This window comes from Microtus pennsylvanicus, chromosome 9, assembly GCF_037038515.1.
Source record: "Microtus pennsylvanicus isolate mMicPen1 chromosome 9, mMicPen1.hap1, whole genome shotgun sequence".
NCBI classification, from domain to species: domain Eukaryota; kingdom Metazoa; phylum Chordata; class Mammalia; order Rodentia; family Cricetidae; genus Microtus; species Microtus pennsylvanicus.
In genome coordinates, this window is record NC_134587.1 from 97,688,585 (window position 1) to 97,708,801 (window position 20,217).

The 20,217-nt window shown below is 40.3% G+C and overlaps 2 protein-coding genes across 18 annotated transcripts in view; one reads left to right on the top strand and one right to left on the bottom strand.

Annotated features, from left to right (window-relative positions):
* Clcn3 (chloride voltage-gated channel 3) overlaps positions 1-4,621 on the bottom strand; it is a 94,067-nt gene extending 89,446 nt beyond the window's left edge. For both annotated transcript variants that reach the window (XM_075986839.1, XM_075986835.1), the window contains exon 1: positions 4,506-4,621. The gene's annotated coding sequence lies outside the window, so the exon portion shown is untranslated. The remainder of the gene's footprint in view (positions 1-4,505) is intronic.
* A 227-nt stretch (positions 4,622-4,848) lies between these two features.
* Nek1 (NIMA related kinase 1) overlaps positions 4,849-20,217 on the top strand; it is a 121,888-nt gene continuing 106,519 nt past the window's right edge. For 12 of the 16 annotated variants that reach the window (XM_075986816.1, XM_075986824.1, XM_075986818.1 and 9 more), the window contains exons 1-5: positions 4,849-4,987; positions 11,685-11,832; positions 12,236-12,332; positions 15,607-15,704; positions 19,818-19,901. In XM_075986816.1, coding sequence (XP_075842931.1) covers positions 11,716-11,832; positions 12,236-12,332; positions 15,607-15,704; positions 19,818-19,901 — 396 coding nt within the window. In that variant the 5' untranslated portion in view covers positions 4,849-4,987; positions 11,685-11,715. Of the gene's footprint in view, positions 4,988-11,684; positions 11,833-12,235; positions 12,333-15,606; positions 15,705-19,817; positions 19,902-20,217 lie in introns of those variants that run through there. The other 4 variants (XM_075986828.1, XM_075986826.1, XM_075986827.1 and 1 more) reach the window with 3 other exon arrangements.

A 20,217-nucleotide genomic window follows, 5' to 3' on the forward strand; every position in this document is an offset into this window, starting at 1 on the left:
GAAAGAGGAAAAGGGGGAAAGTGAGGGGGGAAGGGGGAGGAGAGAGAGGCAGCATCCACTTCTTCAGAAGAGGGATGGGAAGAGAGAGAGCACAGGCTGGAGGAGGCAGAAGATCCCCTTGTCTAGGTGGAAGAGGGGAGTGGGTGGGCTTGTCTCTTAAAGGTACAGGGTACCCAGTCTAGCAGATCATAACAGGTGGCATGTGTGTTTGAATCTGTGGGCACACATAGAAGGGGTGTACATGTTTGTGTGTGTGTGTGTGTGTGTGTGTGTGTGTGTGTGTGTGTGATGGCAAGAAGTTGACATTATCTTCCTCAGTTGCTCTCTGCTCTACCAAGGCAGGGTCTCTCACTGATTATGGACATTACTAGTTCTGACAAGGGTAGCTAGCTGGCATGCCCCATGAATCTGCTGTCTGTGTCTCCTGAATGACTGCAGTACAGGCAGCCAACAAGCCTATCTAGTCTTTTTACACGGGTTCTAGAGATCTGAACTCCAATCCTCATATTCACAGCACATACTTTATTTGCTTAGCCACCTCCTTATCCTGATGGTCATGGGATTCTTATATTGACAGAAATCAAATTATTTATCCAAGTTGTATATAATGTGTGTATCACATACCATACAATGTGTGTTCTATCACCTCAATTTAAAAGATTAGGACTGGAACACTTCTACATTGCTGGTGGGAGTGCAAGCTGGTAAAACCTCTTTGTATGTTAGTGTGGTGATTTCTCAAAAAATTAGGAAACAACCTTCCTCAAGACCCAGTAATAACACTTTTGGGTATATATCCAAAGGATGCTCAATTGTGCCACATGGACATGTGCTCAATTATCTTCATAGCAGCTTTGTTTGTTATATCCAGAACCTGGAAACAACCTAAATGTTCCTCGATTGAAGAATGGATAAGGAAAATGTGGTACATTTTCTACTACACAGCAGAAAAAAAATGACTGCTTGAATTTTGCAGGAAAATAGATGGAGCTAGAAAACATTATTTTGAGTGAGGCAATTCAGACACAGAAAATCAATTATCACATGCACTCACTCATAGGTGGTTTTGTTTAAATATTTATTTATTTATTATGCATACAATATTCTGTCTGGATGCCTGAAGGCCAGAAGAGGGTGCCAGACCTCTTTACAGATGGTTGTGAGCCACCATGTGGTTGCTGGGAATTGAACTCAGGACCTTTGGAAGAGCAGGCAATGCTCTTAACCACTGAGCCATCTCTCCAGCCCTCATAGGTGGTTTTTAAACATAAAGCAAAGAAAGCCAGCCTACAAACCACAATCCCAGAGAACTTAGACAACAATGTGGACACTGAGAGATTTACATAGATCTAATCTACATGGGAAGTAGAAAAAGACAAGATATCTTTAGTAAATTGGGAACATGGGACTTACATAGATCTAATCTACATGGGAAGTAGAAAGTAGAAAACCACAAGATCTTCTGAGTAAATTGGGAGCATGGGGACCTTGGGGAAGGATTGAAAGGGGAAGGGGAGAAACAGGGAGGGGAGCAGAGAAAAATGTAGAGTTCAATAAAAATCAATAAAAAAAGATTAGGACTACCGTGCAAGAATACATGAGTATTCTTTAAGAGCAGAAATGTAAGTGAAGTTCAGAAACCGTTTACATTAGTTTGTGCACAGAAGTGAGCACCAAGGATGGAGATTGAAAGCTTTATTTTTGTACACTTAAGACTATTGGATTGTTTCAAGGAGCAAAAGTACTTTTGATTAAAAGGAACATCCAGTGGAATCCTTAGGAATAGCAATAGCAGTGCTGTAAAAATAAAACATACAGGGGTATATAAACCAGAAAGGGAGACCACCAGGTAATACACTATATTTTCTCAAAATTACACCATGTACTATGTCAGTAAGAATAGATCCTGCTTACCTTTTGTAATAGCTTTTGAGTTTTTCACTGTTTAAACACATTGTAATCTACTCAATTTTTTGTAGACAATTCTATTGTTTCTAGGTTATCTCTTTTTTGGGGGGAGGGGGAAGCTCCATGGTTCTAGAAGTGAAATTGTAGAAGAAAAGCATATCCATATTGGCTCCATGCTTTTAGAAAGACTAACAATTTATATTCTCAGCTTGCCTGGAGTCTAAAGCAGTGACTCTCAACCTTCCTAATGCTGTGACCCTTTAATAAGTTCATGTTGTGACCCCAACCATAAAATTACCTTCATTGCTACTTTCTAACAGTAATTTTGCCACTGTTGTGGATCATTATGTAAATATCTGTGTTTTCCTACAGTTTTAGGCAACCCCTGTGAAAGGGTTGTTTGATTCCCCCAGGGGTCATGACCCACATGCTGAGAACCATTGTTCTAAAGAATTATCTTCAGACATATCTGACAAGTCTTTCTTCAGGCAAGCCTTAAAAATCAGTTTGCTCAGATTAGCAGTTGGCAGTGTTTCCGTCACTTTGTTAGATAATGTCATGGGGGTGGAACTAGAGTTGTACTATAGACAAAATTCCTGCTGGCTGGAGCTGGATGGGGCTAAAGATGAGAAGAAAAACAACAACAACAACAAAGTAAGTCTTTTGTAGCTGCATGGAGACCGAAGAGCTTGAGTGATTTGCTGTGTCACCACCCGGCAAAGAAATCCCACGTCTATCTCCACGTTAGAAATGATTACAAACTCCTGGACCTAGGAAAGCGTAGGGTGGGGAATGGATGGGAAAACAGAAAGAGGAGGCAGGTTTCTTTGATCTAAATCATCTGACCTCAGATCTCTGGCGAACTCTGTTCATTCTCTCCACTCTATCTGCCCACAACACACAAACAAGCACAACATACAGCAACTGTGGCAGCACACAAAGACGCCATCTTCTTCCTGCTTCAAGTGTGGACTTTCCTCAGTTCCAGGTTATCCTAGAAGGTACTAGGCTATTGAGTAAAGCTACTTGAGAGGACTCTAGCTAGGTGTGTTCTCACCTGTTTCAAATTCTTTCTTATTTTTTATTTTATTTTTGTGAGATAGGGTTTCGCTGTAATTTTTTAAAATATTTATTTACTTATTTATTATGTATACAATATTCTGTCTGTGTGTATGCCTGCAGGCCAGAGGAGGGCACTAGACCCCATTACAGATGGTTGTGAGCCACCATGCGGTGGCTGGGAACCTAACTCAGGACCTTTGTAAGAGCAGGCAATGCTCTCAACCTCTGAGCCATCTCTCCAGCTCCTTTCGCTGTAATTTTAGAGCCTGTCCTGGAACTAGCTCTTGTAGACCAGGCTAGCCTCGAATTCACAGAGATCCACCTGTCTCTGCCTCCAGAGTGCTGGGATTAAAGGCGTGTGCCACCTCCCCCTCCCCGCACCTGTTTCAAATTCTGCACTAAATTTGAATAGTCTATTGTTCACCACTTCAGTATAAAAGTTATACACAGTAGATGTAAAGGTGTAGAAAACCTAATTATAGCTTTATATCTTAAAAAAATAAAGATTAAATGATTCCTTTAATTAATTGCCCAAGATCACTTAAGCATACCTGATTTATAATCACATAGATATGTGTGCATATGTGTATAAGTACCTGCAGAGGCCAGAGGCTTCAGGATCCCCCTAAAGTTAAATTACAGATGGTTGTGAGCTAACCAGCATGGGTTCTGGGAATCCGAACTCGTCCTCGTCCTAACAACTGAACCGTTTCTCTAGTCTCTCAAAATAACTTTTTAAAGGTTTTGTAGTTAAAGAAAAATTATTTGTGAACTTATGGCATCCTCAGTTAAGCAATGAGGGCTTAAATTATAAAAGTACCGTATCTGTGTACTTTGTGTGGGAAAGTTATTAATATGCTTTATTCAGTCCGAGATTCCTGAGTGAACTTCCCGCCTTCACTCAGCCTAATTCTTTCCAGTTTTACATTCTTCTTCCCACTCTGATCTCTCCCACCCTTTTTGTATCACACTCTCCCTCTGGTTCTTAGCAACTCCTGAAGCTCCACCCCTCCTCGCTCGCCCCGCCCCCTATCCGCGCCTTTACGCTAGTACCATTTCTCTTCAGTCTTCACAAGCCTCCGGGTGGCCTCACCCCAGTGGCCCCAACACACTCCGACGGCCCCGCCCCTTTCCGATGCCCCGCCCCAGTCCCTTTGCTCCTCCCCGATCCCGCCCAACTCGCTTCGCCCCGCCCCCAAGCGATCCGCCTACCTCTCGCTCCGCCCTCCGCCTCGCCTCCTCTCTCCTCTAGGCCCGCCCTTCTGACCCCGATGCTTCCGCAGTCCCGTAACCCGCCCTTCCCCAAAGCCTCGCCCCTATCATCCCCGCTAGTCCCGCCCTGCGCTGCAGGTACCGCCCCGTTCGCACCGTTCGGCTAGCCCCGCCCCGCCGTGCATTCCGGCTCCTCCCCTGCAGCACCTTTGCAAGTAGGGCTCTGCGCGCTGACGTCACACGCCGGCGACGGTGAGCGAGCCGTTCCTCTCTGCCCATCCTCAGCCCCAGGGTTTTGGGGCGGCTACGTGGGGCGTCCCTACCTTGAGCCGGTGCAGTTGCCCACAGCCCGGAATCCATGGTCTCTGTGGCGAGGCGGGAGGACGCGGGCGGCAGCTAGGCCCCCCAGTCGCACGCGCTGCGGCCCCGCGCTCGGCCCTGCCTCCTGGCCCTGTGAAGTTGGGGGCGGTACCCAGGCACTCCCCCTGTGCCGCCGCCGTTTCCAAGGGGTCAGAAACCGCTGTGTTTGTGTCGTCCGCGGAGCCGCGGTCCGTGGTGCGGGCGCTGTGCCTGGCCGGCCGGAGGCCAGCCTGACGCGTCAGCCGGAGACCCGTGCCAGGGTTGGGAGTCGCAGCCTGGGCTGTGAGCGGCTGCTGGGGAGACAGACTCGCTTTCTCTTTCAGCATGCCTTTTTCAAAGTGCACCGTGGTGCCGCTGCCTTAAGCCCTAGGGGAAGACCCTGCTGCCTCTGGACCGGTGCTTCTCGTCGCCACTGTTATTCTGAATCAAGTACCTTGTCATTGAGGTGAGTTTCTCGTGGGGGAAGCAGTGGTAGGCAGGATGGTGAAGTCACTGGGAGCCAGGAGACTTGTATGGACGCTCTGTAAAGTGCGTGGATGCCCACCCAAGTGTTTGCACGTGAAGCACCTTCAGCTCATTAAAATGTAAACTCGTCGCTCCAAGCAGTTCTTTGATATAAAATGACAATGCAATCTTAGTGGATGATAAGCAGTCATTTAAATGGATTAGATGCCTTTGATGTTATCTGTGTATTTTAATGAGAAAATGAATAACAGTTAACTAATTAACCTAAAAGCTAATGTATCACTTCTCTTCGTGATTTGACACAATTTCCATGTGTAAAGTATTCAAATTTTTACTACTTTAATAATTTAGTGGAACTTTGGGGAGGGTTCCTGGGGATTGGATACAGGACTTCATTTTTTTTCTAGGCAGGTTATCTGCCCGATCAATTTTTTTTTCTCTCCTGTAAGACCTCCGAGAAGCAGAAATATTTTTATTGCCTACATAAATCACATTAGAAATGTCTGTGAATGCTTAAAAAGCCCTAGTCCCTCCAAGCGCTAATGATGGGCTTTTCGTAAGATGCAGTAAGTAGAGATGAAGGGCTGAAGCCAAACACAAAGAGTAGTTCTTTGTTTCTAGTTTTGAGAATCTATAGAGGTCTGCAGTTAAAATTGTCTCTTCTAGGGAAACCCGAGTAACCTATTTTGTGGGGAAACTGGTTTTTACAAGGAAAAAAGTCTGTTAGAAATCTGATAAAAGCTGTGGAACTTCACCACAGAAGTTCTTTTGAGGTCATATTAATAATACATTAGCATTGTATCCCAAGTAGATTTTACTCTCTAGTCTGCTTTCTTTTCTAAATTATGGACATAAAAGCTTTTCATGCATATTAAGTTTGTCTTTGTATGTTGGTAGTTTCTACCTCAAACTCCTTGAATGTTGCCTGAATATATTTACCAAGGAGAAAACACATACTGTAAAAAATAAATAGTAGCAATCCTCTATTTTGTTTTCTAATTCATTCTCAGTTATGAAAAATAGAGAAGGATTTTCCTCTCTGAGAAAATACATTGACCCTTTCTACAGTTCAGGCTGTTTCTATTGTTTTGGAAGAACTGTGTGTTTAGACTGCCTGTAGGCAGTACCAGGAAATTTCTTGGCACCTGTTTGCATCTATTCCTAATGTTTCCCTTTGGAATAACCTGTCCATCAAATATCTGAAACAGCTATGCTTAGTGCCTGTCAGTATGTGTTTTCCTGATTGATGGAGTTGCAGTTTTAAATTCATGTAATATGACAGTTTTCACATGTGGTTCATAATATTGTGTCAAACATTGCTTATTTGTAATAGTTCTTAGAATAAAAAGGAAGATACCTAATTTGTCTAGAGCTATGGTATGTTTTTTTCTGGAACATAATTGACATACTTAAAAAGCAACATGATATTGTGGCAAAACTTTAAATGTTAAGGTAAAAAAGTTTGGACATTGTTTAAGGTTTTTCTCCTTCAATGCTAAGGATTAGTCCCAGGGCCTGGTGCATTCTAGGCAGGTGCTTCTGCTGCCAAGCTGTATCCCCTTTCCTGTTCAGATATTCAAGTAGGGCCAGCAAGATTGTCACCAAGCCTGATGACCTTGGATCAGTCTCTATGACCTACCTACATGGTGGAAGAAAAGAACTGAGTCCCACAAGTTGTCCCCCCCCCCCACAGTCTGTCTGTCTTTCTAAATACATATATTTTAAAACATTTAAAAATTACAGTGAAAATGTTGATTTGCTCAGTGTTCTTCCTACTTGTATCAGTATACATGGCTTATTAAAAGTTTAACTTTATTATTTTGACTAACTAATCAATTCTTATAGTTCAAAATTCAGACAATACAAAAGATCAAAGAATTCTCAACTGTTCACTTCCCTTTTTAAAAGCAATATTACTAGTTTTTGTGTCCTTACAGAACTATTTCTTATGTAAATGTGTTTGTTGCCAACTTGATACAAATCTAGACATATCTTGGAAAAGGGAGTCTCACTTGAAGGCTTGCCTCAGTCAGATTATCCTGTACATGTCTGTGAGCATTTTCTTGATTAACGATTGGTATGGGAGAGCTCAGTCTACTGTGGGTGGGGCCACCATTAGGCGCATGGTCCTGGTTGTGTAAGAAAGCCAGTTGATGCAGGTGGTATATGTTATTATCTTTTCTTTCACTTCATTTGAAACTGTTTTCTAGTATAATAAATTAGTTGTAAAGTCTAACAACTATGAAATAGGTAGCTTGTTTTCCTTCTGATTTACATTGACTGCAGAAAAGGAGAACTTGTCTGTTCCGAAACTCATTAACATGAATCTGATTGCTCAGAAAGGTACCTGTTGGTAGAGGCTGCTCATTTGTTCCTGGTCGCCCAGACCCGAAATAATCACACAGAAACTATATTATTTGCAATGCTGTTTGGCTAATAGCTTAGTTGTATTGCTAGCTAGCTCTTATATCTTAAATTAACCCATTTCTATTAATCTGTGTATCACCATGTGGTTGTGGCCTACCAGTAAGGTTTCTTCTGGCGTCTCCTGCTGTAGCTCTATGGCTTCTCCTTGGCTCTGCCTCTCTCTCCTCCTCTATCTACTTGGAATTCCTGCCTTGCCCTATTCTGCTAAGCCACTGTCTGAAACAGCTTTATTTATTAACCAAGAAAAGCAACACATAGACAAGACTTCCCACACCATTGATAAACAATGTGTTTATCATTGTTTGATGGCAATTAGAATTATTTTCTTTTTACCAAGAGCAGTAAATTTGGCTTTACTGAATTAGAACCACAAAGCTCAGTATGTGGATGGCAATAGAATTACAGAATAGGAACACTAATAGGTTCTGCTTTTTGGTATAGTATCTAGAAAGGAATTGGCAATTAAATTTGGAAAAACAGTCAAACTGACAAATTTTGTTTTCTCCTCTCTTCGAAAAATGTCACAAAACAATGTCGGTTATGAAATAACCTCATTATGTGGCTATTATTTAATGTAATTTTATTTCATGGAATTGAGTCTTCTAAGATGAGTTTATCATCTCTAAGTAGTGTAGTAATATGATACATTGAGCTTCCCTGTTCTGGGAATAGCATTAAGTTTTGGCTGATTCCTAGATACCCATTATACTATGCCAGTTGATTCAATGTAGGCCATGTTTGGAATGACTTTTCCTCTCTATCCTACTGTTGATGGCTGGATTTTTATGATAATGTTTTAATTCTTAGTTCTCTTAAAGTTGCTAAAAGAATTTTCATTATAGAAATTGAAATGAGATCTGATTATAATGTTTATTAATGTTGAGGAAGGTTCTTTTTTCACAAAATTTAATAAGATAATTATCAATTTTACTACAAGCTGGATTTTAACCTTTAGTTTTCAGGACTATATTATGAATTCTGTAACTTAAGAAAATCGAACCTTTTTAAGGGAAATTTAAAAATTTAGTATTGGTGGATGAGGTGGTGAACTGTGGCAGAAACTTTAAGTTTCCTGAAAGCCCATTTCCTCCTAGAAAGGAATTATACATTGGAATGTGCTCGCTGTGAATGGAAACAGAGCATTTTGGGTGAATAAAGTATTAGTTTCAGACTAAAATAGTGAATTTATGTATTCTGCAGAAGAGAAATCTTGCCCCTGGCTGTGTTGATTACTGCTTTTATGACTTTCACATGCTTCCTTTCTTAAGCTCTCATTACCTAGTGTATTTTTTCTGACGTATCCTAAAATTATAATTGTTAAAGCTATTGTATTAGTCATGGTTCTCTAGAGAAACAGAATAGATGGGGGTTTATTAGAATGGCTTACAGGCTGTGGTCTAGCTAGCCCAACAATGGCTGTGACCAGATGGAAAAGCAAAGAATCTCGTCCACAAGGTTAGTCTTCAATCCTGAAGATGAAGTTTTTAATGCCAGTGAAGGGGTGCTTCAGCAGTGGGCTAGATGAGCTTGCCCTCAGGAGTGAAGGCAAGCAGGTAAAGAGCCAAAGCGTCTGTCCTCCATGGCGGGTCGGTAGGCAGGAAGGCATGGCGTAGTACTGGAGTGGTAGTTGATACCTTTATATCCTTTTATGTGGACTGTCACCAAAGGTGTAGCCCAGATTTTAGGATGGGTCTTCTGATCTCAAGTGATATAGATTTGGAGTGGGTCTTCCCACCTCAAATGATCCAGCCAAGGAAATCCCTTACAGGCATGCCCAGCTGCTTGGGTTTTAGTTGATTCCAGGTATAGTCAAGTTGGCAACTAGGATTAGCCAAGCTACTAACAACTTTATCTTGGTTGGAAAATCTTTGAGATATACTAATCAAGCCAGTTCATATTAAGCTGGGCGTGGAGGTACACACTTGTACCCCATCATTTAGAACTGAAAAGTAGGACAGTTAGTTTGAAACCAGCCTGGATTACATTCAAAACCTGTCTCAAAAATAAAGTTTTTACGTTTATGACAGATGAATATTTCATTAAATAGTAAGGTTTTGCATACTAATAAAAGACTGTGCAAGTAGAACTGGGCAAACAGTTTACAGGAAGTACAAATGTTGAATAAATATGGAAGAAATTTTCAGATTTATCAGTAAGCAGAAGAATTGAAATGTAGCACTGTCCATCAGAAAAGGAACACAGTGACACATGCCTTAGGTTGTTCTTAGTATATTGCTTTAATTACCCCTCACAGTGATTCTTTAAGTGCATACTGTGCTTATCTACATTTATAGGTGAATAAATTGAGATACAGAAAGCATCAGTGTAAGGCAGTGGTTCTCAACAGCTCTGATACTGCACCCTTTAATGCAGTTCCTCATGCTGTGGTGACCCTCAATCATAAAATTATTTTGTTACTACTTCTCAGCTGTAGTTTTGCCACTGTAATGAATTATAATGTAAATATCTCATATGTAGATACCTGATATGCAACCCCTGTGAAGGGTAGGTAGTTCAACTACCCAAGGGGTCGCAACCCACAGGTTGAGTACCACTGGTCTGAGGTCATGTGACAAGTAATAGAACCCGGACTTAGCTCTGTCTTAGTGTTGTGTGGAGACACAGTGACCAAGACAAGTCTTACAAAGGAAAGAATTTAACTAGGGACTTGCTTATGGTTTCATAGGGTTAGTTTATTATGAAGGGAGCATGGCGGCAGGCAGGAAGGCATGGAACAGTGCTGGAGTGGTAGCTGATACCTTTACATCCTGATCCACAGGCAGGTCTGCAGAGGAAAGTGGGGCACTGGGCCTGGTGTGGTCATGTGAAATCTCAAATCCTACTCCCAGTGATAAACCTCCTCCAACAAGGCCATGCCTTCTAGCCTTCTAAAGAGTTCTTTACCTGGGGACTAAAAATGCAAGTATATGAGCCTGTGGGGCTGTTCTTATTCAAACCACCACAAGCTCTAAGGGTCCAGTGCTCTTTTTAGACATTGAAGTTTGTTATGACTGCAAGTGCAGACGTGAGTGGGGACATGTGTGCCATGCGCATGTGTGGAAGCCAAGCAGCAACTTTGTGGAGTTTTCTCCTTCCAGGGATCCAACTCTGGTCTCCAAACTTGCTTAGCAAGTGCTATTAACCCACTGGGCCATCTTGCAGGCCAGCTCTTTACTGCCTTTTGTTGCTTCTTTGATATCTTTATAAAGAATAGCCACTGTTGGTAAGAGTGTTTAAGAGTCAGCATTTTATACAGTATTGGGTACTGTAGTAGATGTTTACCACTCTAGTGGGTCTGTGAACCAGAGAGAGTGGGGCCTAAAGAGGAGGTGGGCCGAAGTCTCATGCGATAGCCACCTTTATTCAGAGCAGCAGAAGTTTATACTCTGAGGGCTGAGTCACATGAGTAAAGAGTACAATCACGGAAAACATTTTTTCCACAGAGCAGATGGATGACAGCAGCTGAAATAAACACCACACCTGGATTAAGCACGACAACACATTCTAAGAACAGTTCTGTGTTTTGAAAAAACCGAGGTCACAAGACTGTGTTTTCTTGGAGTTTTCTCACAAGCACTCAGGAATTCTCACAATTCTCACATGCCTTCGTTCTTGGACCATGCTCTGACAGATATTTCTGCAAGATGCTTAAGTAATATGTTTGCAAGCTTTAATTAACACCTGCATAGTCTTTTTAAAAAAAATATTTATTTATTATGTATACAATATTCTGTCTGTGTGTCTGCCTGCAGGCCAGAAGAGAGTACCAGATCTCATTACAGATGGTTGTGAGCCACCATGTGGTTGCTGGGAATTGAACTCAGGGCCTTTGGAAGAGCAGCCAGTGCTCTTAACCTCTGAGCCATCTCTCCAGCCCATGCCATCTCTCCAGCCCCTGCATAATCTTTGATTTCAGATTTTATCCTAAAAAAAATCCTTACAATAAATAACAAAATATACGTACAGAAATTTTACCTTGAATTGTTGAAACAACTTTGAAAAATTGTCTTACTAAGCTTTATTCTTATTAAAATAATAAAATAATGCTACTGGTTCATGTAGGAAAAAGATTGCCTTTATGTGCCTGTGTTCTAAATATGTTTACTGCTGGATACTTCAAAGCATTCTAATAAAACTGAAACATCAATATTTCTTGTTTTGTTCTAAGTGTAAAGTGTAAGTTTCAGTCAAGATATTAAATATCTTTGTATTAAGACTTGCCTAATCTCTGCTAATTCTTTTGCATGTAGCTACCCTATAAAAATGCCTTAAGAAAGAGCCATGGAGAAGTATGTTAGACTACAGAAGATTGGAGAAGGCTCATTTGGAAAAGCTGTTCTTGTTAAGTCCACAGAGGATGGCAGGCATTATGTTATCAAGGAAATTAACATTTCAAGAGTAAGTACATTTTTACTTTGTTTGCAGAAGTAGTAATTTGGTCACCATAGGACCAAATATTAAATATTTAATATTTATCAGAGAAATGCATAACCTAGTGAGGAAGAGTGCTATGATCCCATCAGGACCACTACGTCACTGGAGTCTGTGTGTCCTTTCAGATTTTTTCCTCTTTGTTCCTGTATGGTATGTAGAAACATATACTTATAGTCCTATAACTTACTGTAGATTGGGCACGCTTAATGGGCTTCACTTACGGATTCAGTTCATTCCTTTGTAACATACTGCTATAGTTTTTAATGTTTGTTATTGTTATCGTGCTGTATTAGTAGCATTTTTAACCACTCTCTTGTAGGTGGACTTTTACCTTTATTAGTGGCTTTACTATTTTCTTCCATTTAAGATGTCCGGCAAAGAACGGCAGGAATCAAGGAGAGAAGTTGCAGTGTTGGCAAACATGAAGCATCCAAATATTGTCCAATATAAAGAATCATTTGAAGGTCAGATATATTTTGCAAACATTTAAAATAAGCTCTAAGATACTTACAACTTTTGGGTATTTTCCTTTAAGGAATTTATTTTCCATAATGGGGTTATTTCTTGGGCAGTTTACCAGTGATGACAGCCCTGAGGAAAAATGACTCGTCCTTGCCCAGTAGCCTTTAACTACCATATATCTTCTTCTAGGAGTGGGTCCTCATGGGCCCTCCCAGTCCATCCTAGAACGTGGTGAACAGGCCCATCTGCACCCAGGAGTCATCTGAATGATTCAAATGTACTTCATTTTAAGCATTACCTGTCACCATAAATGTTCAGAAGGCATAGACAGGCATGACTACAAGTTCTCGGTTCTTCTAAGTTCACCCTCATTCGAACTCCCTAGGAATTAGCATGGTTGACAGCCAGTGTTGATTCTTAGCCTGTTTTCTGTGCCTACACGACACGTGCTGTGTTAGGGAAACAAAGTGCTTGGTTTTTCTCTCTGCCCTGGCACCACAATTGTGAAGACTTCTGTAACTCAAAAGGTGTGGGAATCTTTCCAGTAGCAAAGAAGCAGCTCTACAGTGGATAGCAGCTAGAAGCCCACTAATCCAGTCCACATCAGACACTGTCTACTTGCGGGGAGACTGGGGACAGTACTGGTCCACGCTGTCCCTATTTCAGACCCACTAGCCAGTGCAGAGCTGTGAATTTCTGCCAAATAAGCTACAATGGACTTTCCCATGACCGCCCTTCAGATCTGATCAACTTGCTCCAGCAGCTCACAGAACTCTAGGAAACACTGCACTTGAATTATAGCTAAGACATGCCATACATATATAGCACACGTATGTCTTTTATAATGAACACAAATTCACACCCAGACTGTTAGAAAACAGTAATTAAAATGTCTGGGGCTTTTGGCTTCTAAACTTAGTAGTGGTAAAGGAAAGGTGCTAGAAACAGCCAAGCAGTGCGCTTGTACTGAGTTTTCTATTTCATGTCCCGTTAATGTTTTCGTTATGCTCTTAGTTATTCTCTGGCTATGTCACTGGCTTATGTGGTTTTTGTGTTTTGTTTTGTTTCAACATCAAGCAGTTTCTAAGGTAGTAGTTTTGGGTTTTAGGGGTCCTTTAAAAGCCTGTAAGGCTATTAGTGATGAAGGGGTTTTTGTATATCTGTAGTCCTGTTCAAATTAATCTGACAAACAGGTAGTGGTATGATGTTAGAAAGAATACAAGATAGATCATTACTTCTCTAACGAAGGAAATCCTTTTCTGTTAATGATATATTTAAAGCCGGGCGATGGTGGCGCACGCCTTTAATCCCAGCACTCGGGAGGCAGAGGTAGGCGGATATCTGTGAGTTCGAGACCAGCCTGGTCTACAGAGCTAGTTCCAGGACAGGCTCCAAAGCCACAGAGAAACCCTGTCTCGAAAAACCAAAAAGAAAAAAAGAAAAAAAATGATATATTTAAGTAGGTATTGATTTAAAACTGGGCGTGGTGCCACACCTGCAATACTAGTTAGTACTAGGGAGGGAGAATCAGGAGGATTGTGAGTTTGAAGCCAGCCTGGGTAACATCTGGAGAGACCTTGACAAGCAGGCATGCAAGCAGGGGGTAGATGAGTGGGAGCGCGGGGAGAGGGAGATGGGAAGGGGAGAGAGAAGGAGAGAACAAATGAAAATTTGCTCCAATAGAGATCTGAGTAGCAGAAAATATAGCTAATTCATATACTGAATCCCCTCATATACTGAAATTTTTCAAATTTCTTTGTGTTCTGTGTAACTTCTGTAGTCTCATCTCTCTGTTTCCCCATCTTCCATTGCTGGAGATCAGATATGTGGTTTTGTGTGCTCTCTGCAAACTTATTTCCAGCTTTGATACAGGATCTTGCCAAGTAACTCAGATTAGGCTCAAACTTGCAAATCTTCCCTCTTCAGCTTCTTGGTACTACACTTAGCTTCCAAAGCATAGAAGGTTTGTTTTCAGCTATCTTTGAAATACCATTATTATTATTTTGTCTCAGAATTAGCTATTGTTACTGCTCTGTTTCCTCCCTGAAATAGTCTTAATTATTAATAAGTGTGTGTAGATAATGACACTCTATGTGCAACTTGTGGATTGTATAGAGGTTTTTTTTTTCATATTGCCAGTTTTTAAGGTTTATTTCTTCTTTATGTGTGTGTTTGCCTGTGTGCATCTAGGTGCACCATGTACATGTTTGGTGCTCTTGGAGGTCAGAAGGCAGCAACCCACCCCATGGAACTGGAATTATGAGTGACTGTGAGCCACTGTGGGTGCTGGGAAACAAACTCAGGTCCTTTGAGTGCTCTTAGCTACTGAGTCATCCCTCCAGCCCCATTTTATTTTGTCATTTTTAGCATTGAGAGGATCTTTCCAGCTAGTCATAGTCCTACTAGATCTTAATTAGTTTGATCCAGATCAGTATCTAGTTCTAATGGTTTATTCTAGGCGGTATATCAGAAGAGCATATAAGAACCCTCAATTACAATGCCACTAGAAATGGAGAGAAATGAGTGTTTCTAGAAATATGGCCATTGTGCACATCAAAAGGATACGAGAAGTAGGAACACCACTCTTTGGTTGTGATAGTCTTCTTAGTGAGTCATGGCTCAACACATGTTACAAGTCATATTGGTCACTCTTCCTTGCATGAAAAAATGTTGGTAGTAGAAAGAATAATTGTTTTCTGGGCCTTTCTAAAGATAGAAAGAGACACAGAAGATCCTTTCTCCTTGCATAAAGATTTATAAGAGAATAAAAGAGACCCCTGGGATTGGAGGTGGAGGTTGTGCCTTATTTGCTGTTGAATCCACAGAGTTCATTATATCATTTATTGTTGAGTTTGTGTTTAATGAACAGTTAATTCTAGTGAATAATTCAAAACTAAAAGCTAGTGATCATTTCAAGTCTACGGGTTCTGAAAAATGGGTGGGAAAACATGATTTTATATTTAGCATTTAAGGAAATTGAGCAAACATATATTGTTCTTCATTTTATTTATGTTCTTGATGTATTAAGGTATGAACATCGTTCTCTACTCAGATGGTATATTTTTGTTAGAAAAATGGTTGATTATGGAGTTGCCTGAAACTTAAATCATGGTACAGCCCGTATAGACAGCGTTCCTAGACTTTGTGCCCTAATCCTTTTGAAGATGGTCCACTCTTGGCTAAATGCTGCTTTTTAGCAAATCTTTAAGTACCTTAATTTAACTGTGATTTTGATGCAACATTTTAAAAATGGGATTTGATGTTTATATTTTGTAGAAAATGGCTCTCTCTACATAGTAATGGATTACTGTGAAGGAGGAGATCTGTTTAAACGAATAAATGCTCAGAAAGGTGCTTTGTTTCAAGAAGATCAGGTGGGTTGGCACATAGGAGCTTGATTCCTACCCTGCTACCAAGAAGCAACTCAAAATGTGATTTTGTATATAGTTATATATAGTTTTATATATAGTGAGGTGGGGGTGCAGAACAGAAGATGGAGTTTCATGTAGCCCAGGCTGGCCTGGTACTTCTGATCATTCACCTCTACCACTTCAGTGCTGAAACTATAGATGTATGCCACCACACCCAGCTATATGTATTAATTTTTAAGTACAGATGCTATTTGTAATTGCTAGGGTAGGCTGGTATTAGATTCAATATTTTAGTCTCATCTCTAATTTAACTACCATCTGATGGAGGAAGGTCATTGGTTAATTAATAAAGAAACTGCTTGGCCCTGATAGGTTAGAACATAGGTGGGTGGAATAAACAGAACAGAATGCTGGGAGGAAGAGGAAGTGAGGTAAGACGCCTCAGACAGATGCCATGCAGCTCATGGCCAGGGCAGATGAGATGAAGCTCCAACCCAGGATGGATGTAGGCTAGAATCTTCCCGGTAAGCGCACCTTGGGGTGCTACACACATTAATAGAAATGGGTAATCAAGATGTAAGAATTAGCCAGTAAGAAGCTAGAGCTAATGGGCCAGGCAGTGTTTAAATGAATAATTTTTGTGTGTTGTTATTTTGGGGCATAAGCTAGCCAGGCGGCCGGGAGCTGGGTGGCAGGAACGCATCCCACAGCTCCTACTACAACCATCTTTGCTTAGTTTCCTATCTGTAATATATTCTTGTATGTATAGCTGTATCCCACATGCATATGTATGTGCATACATATAATGGTAATAATATTTAGATAATAATAATTGGGTTGCATACATGTATATGTGCATATATATGCATGCGTGTAACCTAATTATTATAACTGGTTATTCTGTGTTCTGCCAGTCTATCTTATTGCTGCCAGATGATATCTTCCTGAAGTACAGTCTTGCTTAATAACTCTCGCCCTGGAAGCCTTGCATTTACAGCAGCATGACAGCTAATTTGACTACCGGAATCTAAAGTATGCCCCACCGTACCCAAGCAGCCTCAGTTTTAGTTTTTTCTTTTTTTTTTATAAATTTGTCTATCCCTTATCATTTATTTTAACATTTACTGAACATGAATTTTCTATTGTTGAACCTTGTATTTGTACATCTATCTCTTCCTCTTTGTTGTATTTTATTGTGATTATTTTTGTAACATCTCCCTTAATTGTCTTATTCTACTTTCATTATTTAAAGTTCAGCTCAAGTCCCAATTTCTTTAAATTTTTCATAATTGATTTTCTTTGGTCTTTTCTTTCTTTAAATTCCTTCTGCCTTTCTCTTTATCACCTAGTCTCAATTTATATGCATGTTTTTGCTAAGGAGGATGGAGGGCTGTATTTGTTCTTTTAAATCTTATGGCTCTGGACAGTTTTTCCTATTTATTAGAGAAGGAATCTAGCAGAGGCTAAGTAACTTACCCCAGTCATTTAGTTGGCTTTTGAACCGACTTCTATTTAATTTCAAAGTGATCTTTTTTTCAGAGTCACACAATGAAGAAGTGAAGTGGACAGGCATCTTTCCCTACTGTTCTATCCCTGAGGTCACTACTTAGTTCATATATTCACCGTGTTATCTCTTTTCATCATCTCCAGGCGTGGCTGGTGCTTCTGTAGCTTTAAGATTAGCACATGACCTCTCTGGAGTCTCTGAGTTACTTGCTCATCTCTCTAACAGTCTTTATAGCCCCAATCCAGCCCCCCTATCTTTGTTTGAAAATGAAATTTTATTACATCATAATTGTTTGCAAATAGCTTATGATTGCTTTATTACTATGATGGGAAAGTTAAGATAGAGACCATATGACTGTTAAGCCTCAGCTGTATACTCTCTTACTCCCCCTCTTTTGTTATTGTTTGTTTTGTATTTTTTTGAGACAGGGTTTCTCTGAGTAGCCCTGGCTGTCCTGGAACTCACTCTGTAGACCAGGTAGTACTCAGAGATCCTCCTGCCTCTGCCTCTTGAGTGCTGGGATCAAAGGTGTGTGCCACCCCCGCCCCAGCTTCTCTTACTCTTTACAGAATAAACTTGATGACTGTTAATTTGTGAGCTCTTTCAGTAACATTCTGCAAAGTTGATTCCTACACATCTCTGTGCCGCGTTCAATATATTTTTGACAAACAGAACAGGTGTGGGAAGCAAGGTAACAGAGGAACTCTGTAGAGTAAGGTGGCGAGACTCCGGGATCACTTCCTTTTCACTCCAGTTTCCATGGCAGTTGTCTCCACTTAGCCTTCTCGTTGTCTTTCCCTTAGTCAGATGCATTTCCTCACAGGGATTTGTGAGTCTCTACCACTGTACGTACTCTTGAAGTCACTTTTTCTACTCAGAATCCTATGTCTCTATGAAAAGGCATTTCCAACTTTATGCTATTCTCTCCCAGTAAATATCTAAAAAAAAGGGTTTTTTAGTTTTAGTATTTGTTTTTATTATCTTTGGAAATAGGATTTTTATCATGTGCGTGACTTGAAACTAGTAAGCCTTCTGCTGCCGCCTCACATGAAGGGGTGTTTCATTAGAGAAATATTTTAAATCTGTGACTTTAAATGTACTATTTGTTCCTTAAGAATACTTAAAGCACGTGTACCAAGTAAAGCTGCTTACACGTCATTCTGCAGTCCACTTCTGTAAGGTTGACCCTGTTCTTCGCTCTTCTTCTGTCTGTGTGCTCACACAGGCACACACTGTAAGTACAAGTGCCTAGCTGATCCAGTTCAGATGGGATATAAGCATGTGCTTTTTCTAAACTGGGAGTGCGCTGTACATACTGTTCTGCCACATCTGTGTTCAGTTGACAGTGTTGAGTTCTCTACGCAGAGTTGTTTCCTTCTCAGTGGCTGCATAGTACAGGGCTATCAATAATTTATCAGTCCCCTTAATGGACATGTAGATTGTTTAATAAACAAGTAGTACTAAACCATCCCTTGTATACATATTTTGACATTTCTGATACTATATCTGTAATAAATCTGAATTTGCAATTACTAGTTTAAAAGACATGTGAATTTTCAGTTTCTGTGTTTTATCAAATGATTACCACCTCCTCACAGAGGAAATATGAAAATGAGGTAGGTATGCATTGTACCACATTCTGAGCCATCTCACGTTATAGTGGGATATTCCCTGGTTCCCTGGTTACTATTTTTTTGTTTGTTTGTTTGTTTTCAAGACAGGGTTTCTCTGTAGCTTTGGTGCCTGTCCTGGAACTCACTCTGTAGACCAGGCTGGCCTCAAACTCACAGTGCTGGGATTAAAGGCGTGAGCCACCACTGCCCAGCTCCTTGTTGCTATTTTTAACTTGAAAAGTTAGTATTTCCTGTATGTGTTTATCGTCCTTTGTTCCTTTGTGTCATTGGTCTTTCTGGTCTCTGTCATCTCTTATTATAGTCACTGGCCTTTCCCCAGAGATGTGAAAGAACTTTTGCACATTTGAGAATTAGCAACCTATCAATTATTACGTTCAAGGATTTTTCTCTAATTGTTATTAAACTTGACCATATATTTTGCTACAAAGATGTTGTAAATTTTGTATAGCAAAGTTACCGTGGGACTTTGGAGAGGGGTATTTTTGTGTTCTGTTTTGAAAATCATGTGTCAGTCAAAATTATTAAAATTGACCAATGTTTTGTTTTATTATTATATTTAATAATACTGTCTAATTGTAATTATTTTGGCATGAAGAGGTGAGATAGAAATTGTTTTCCTTCTAACTGACATTTCCAGAGACTATTTATCGGTGGTGAATACGGTTAGAGGTATTTGGTAGATGCCTTCTAAATTTTTATCTTGATAGTTTTTTTTGGTAACTTTTAATTATATTGAAAAGATATAGAAAAAAGATAAACTTACCAAACTTACCCACCTAGCACTAATCCATAATAAAGTATAAATTATTTATACTTTTCATTCATTTCTTTCCAGACTTTGCAGTGTGTAACATATTTAGTATGCGTTACACCTATTTCTCTTGGTCAGTTGGCTTGAATACCTACCAATGTTAGTATTGGCAAAGTACAAAGAAATTGTAGCCTAAATGTTCTTAATGTGATGTGTCTCTCCAGATTTTGGACTGGTTTGTACAGATATGTTTGGCTTTGAAGCATGTACATGATAGAAAAATTCTTCACCGAGACATAAAGTCACAGGTATGTTCTTTATAGTTTGCCACAGGTTCTCACAGTCTTGCTAAGTCAGCCTGGAGCTCTAGCCAAAGCTGGCTTAGATTCTCCGGGGTCTTCAGACCTTAGCATCCTGGTGCTGGTTTAGCGGTGTGAGTCTACGCCAGGCAGTAACTTCTCCATTTCTGTCCTTTCAGTCAGGCCTGCTCATGCAGATACTCGGTATCCCCTGTCTTTTCCCCATAGGATTTTATACTCTCCTTCGTTCTCATGGAATAAATGAAAAACAATGTATGGAAGTTAATTGTTTTTTTAAGATTTTGCATGTCCTTTTCCCTTTTCT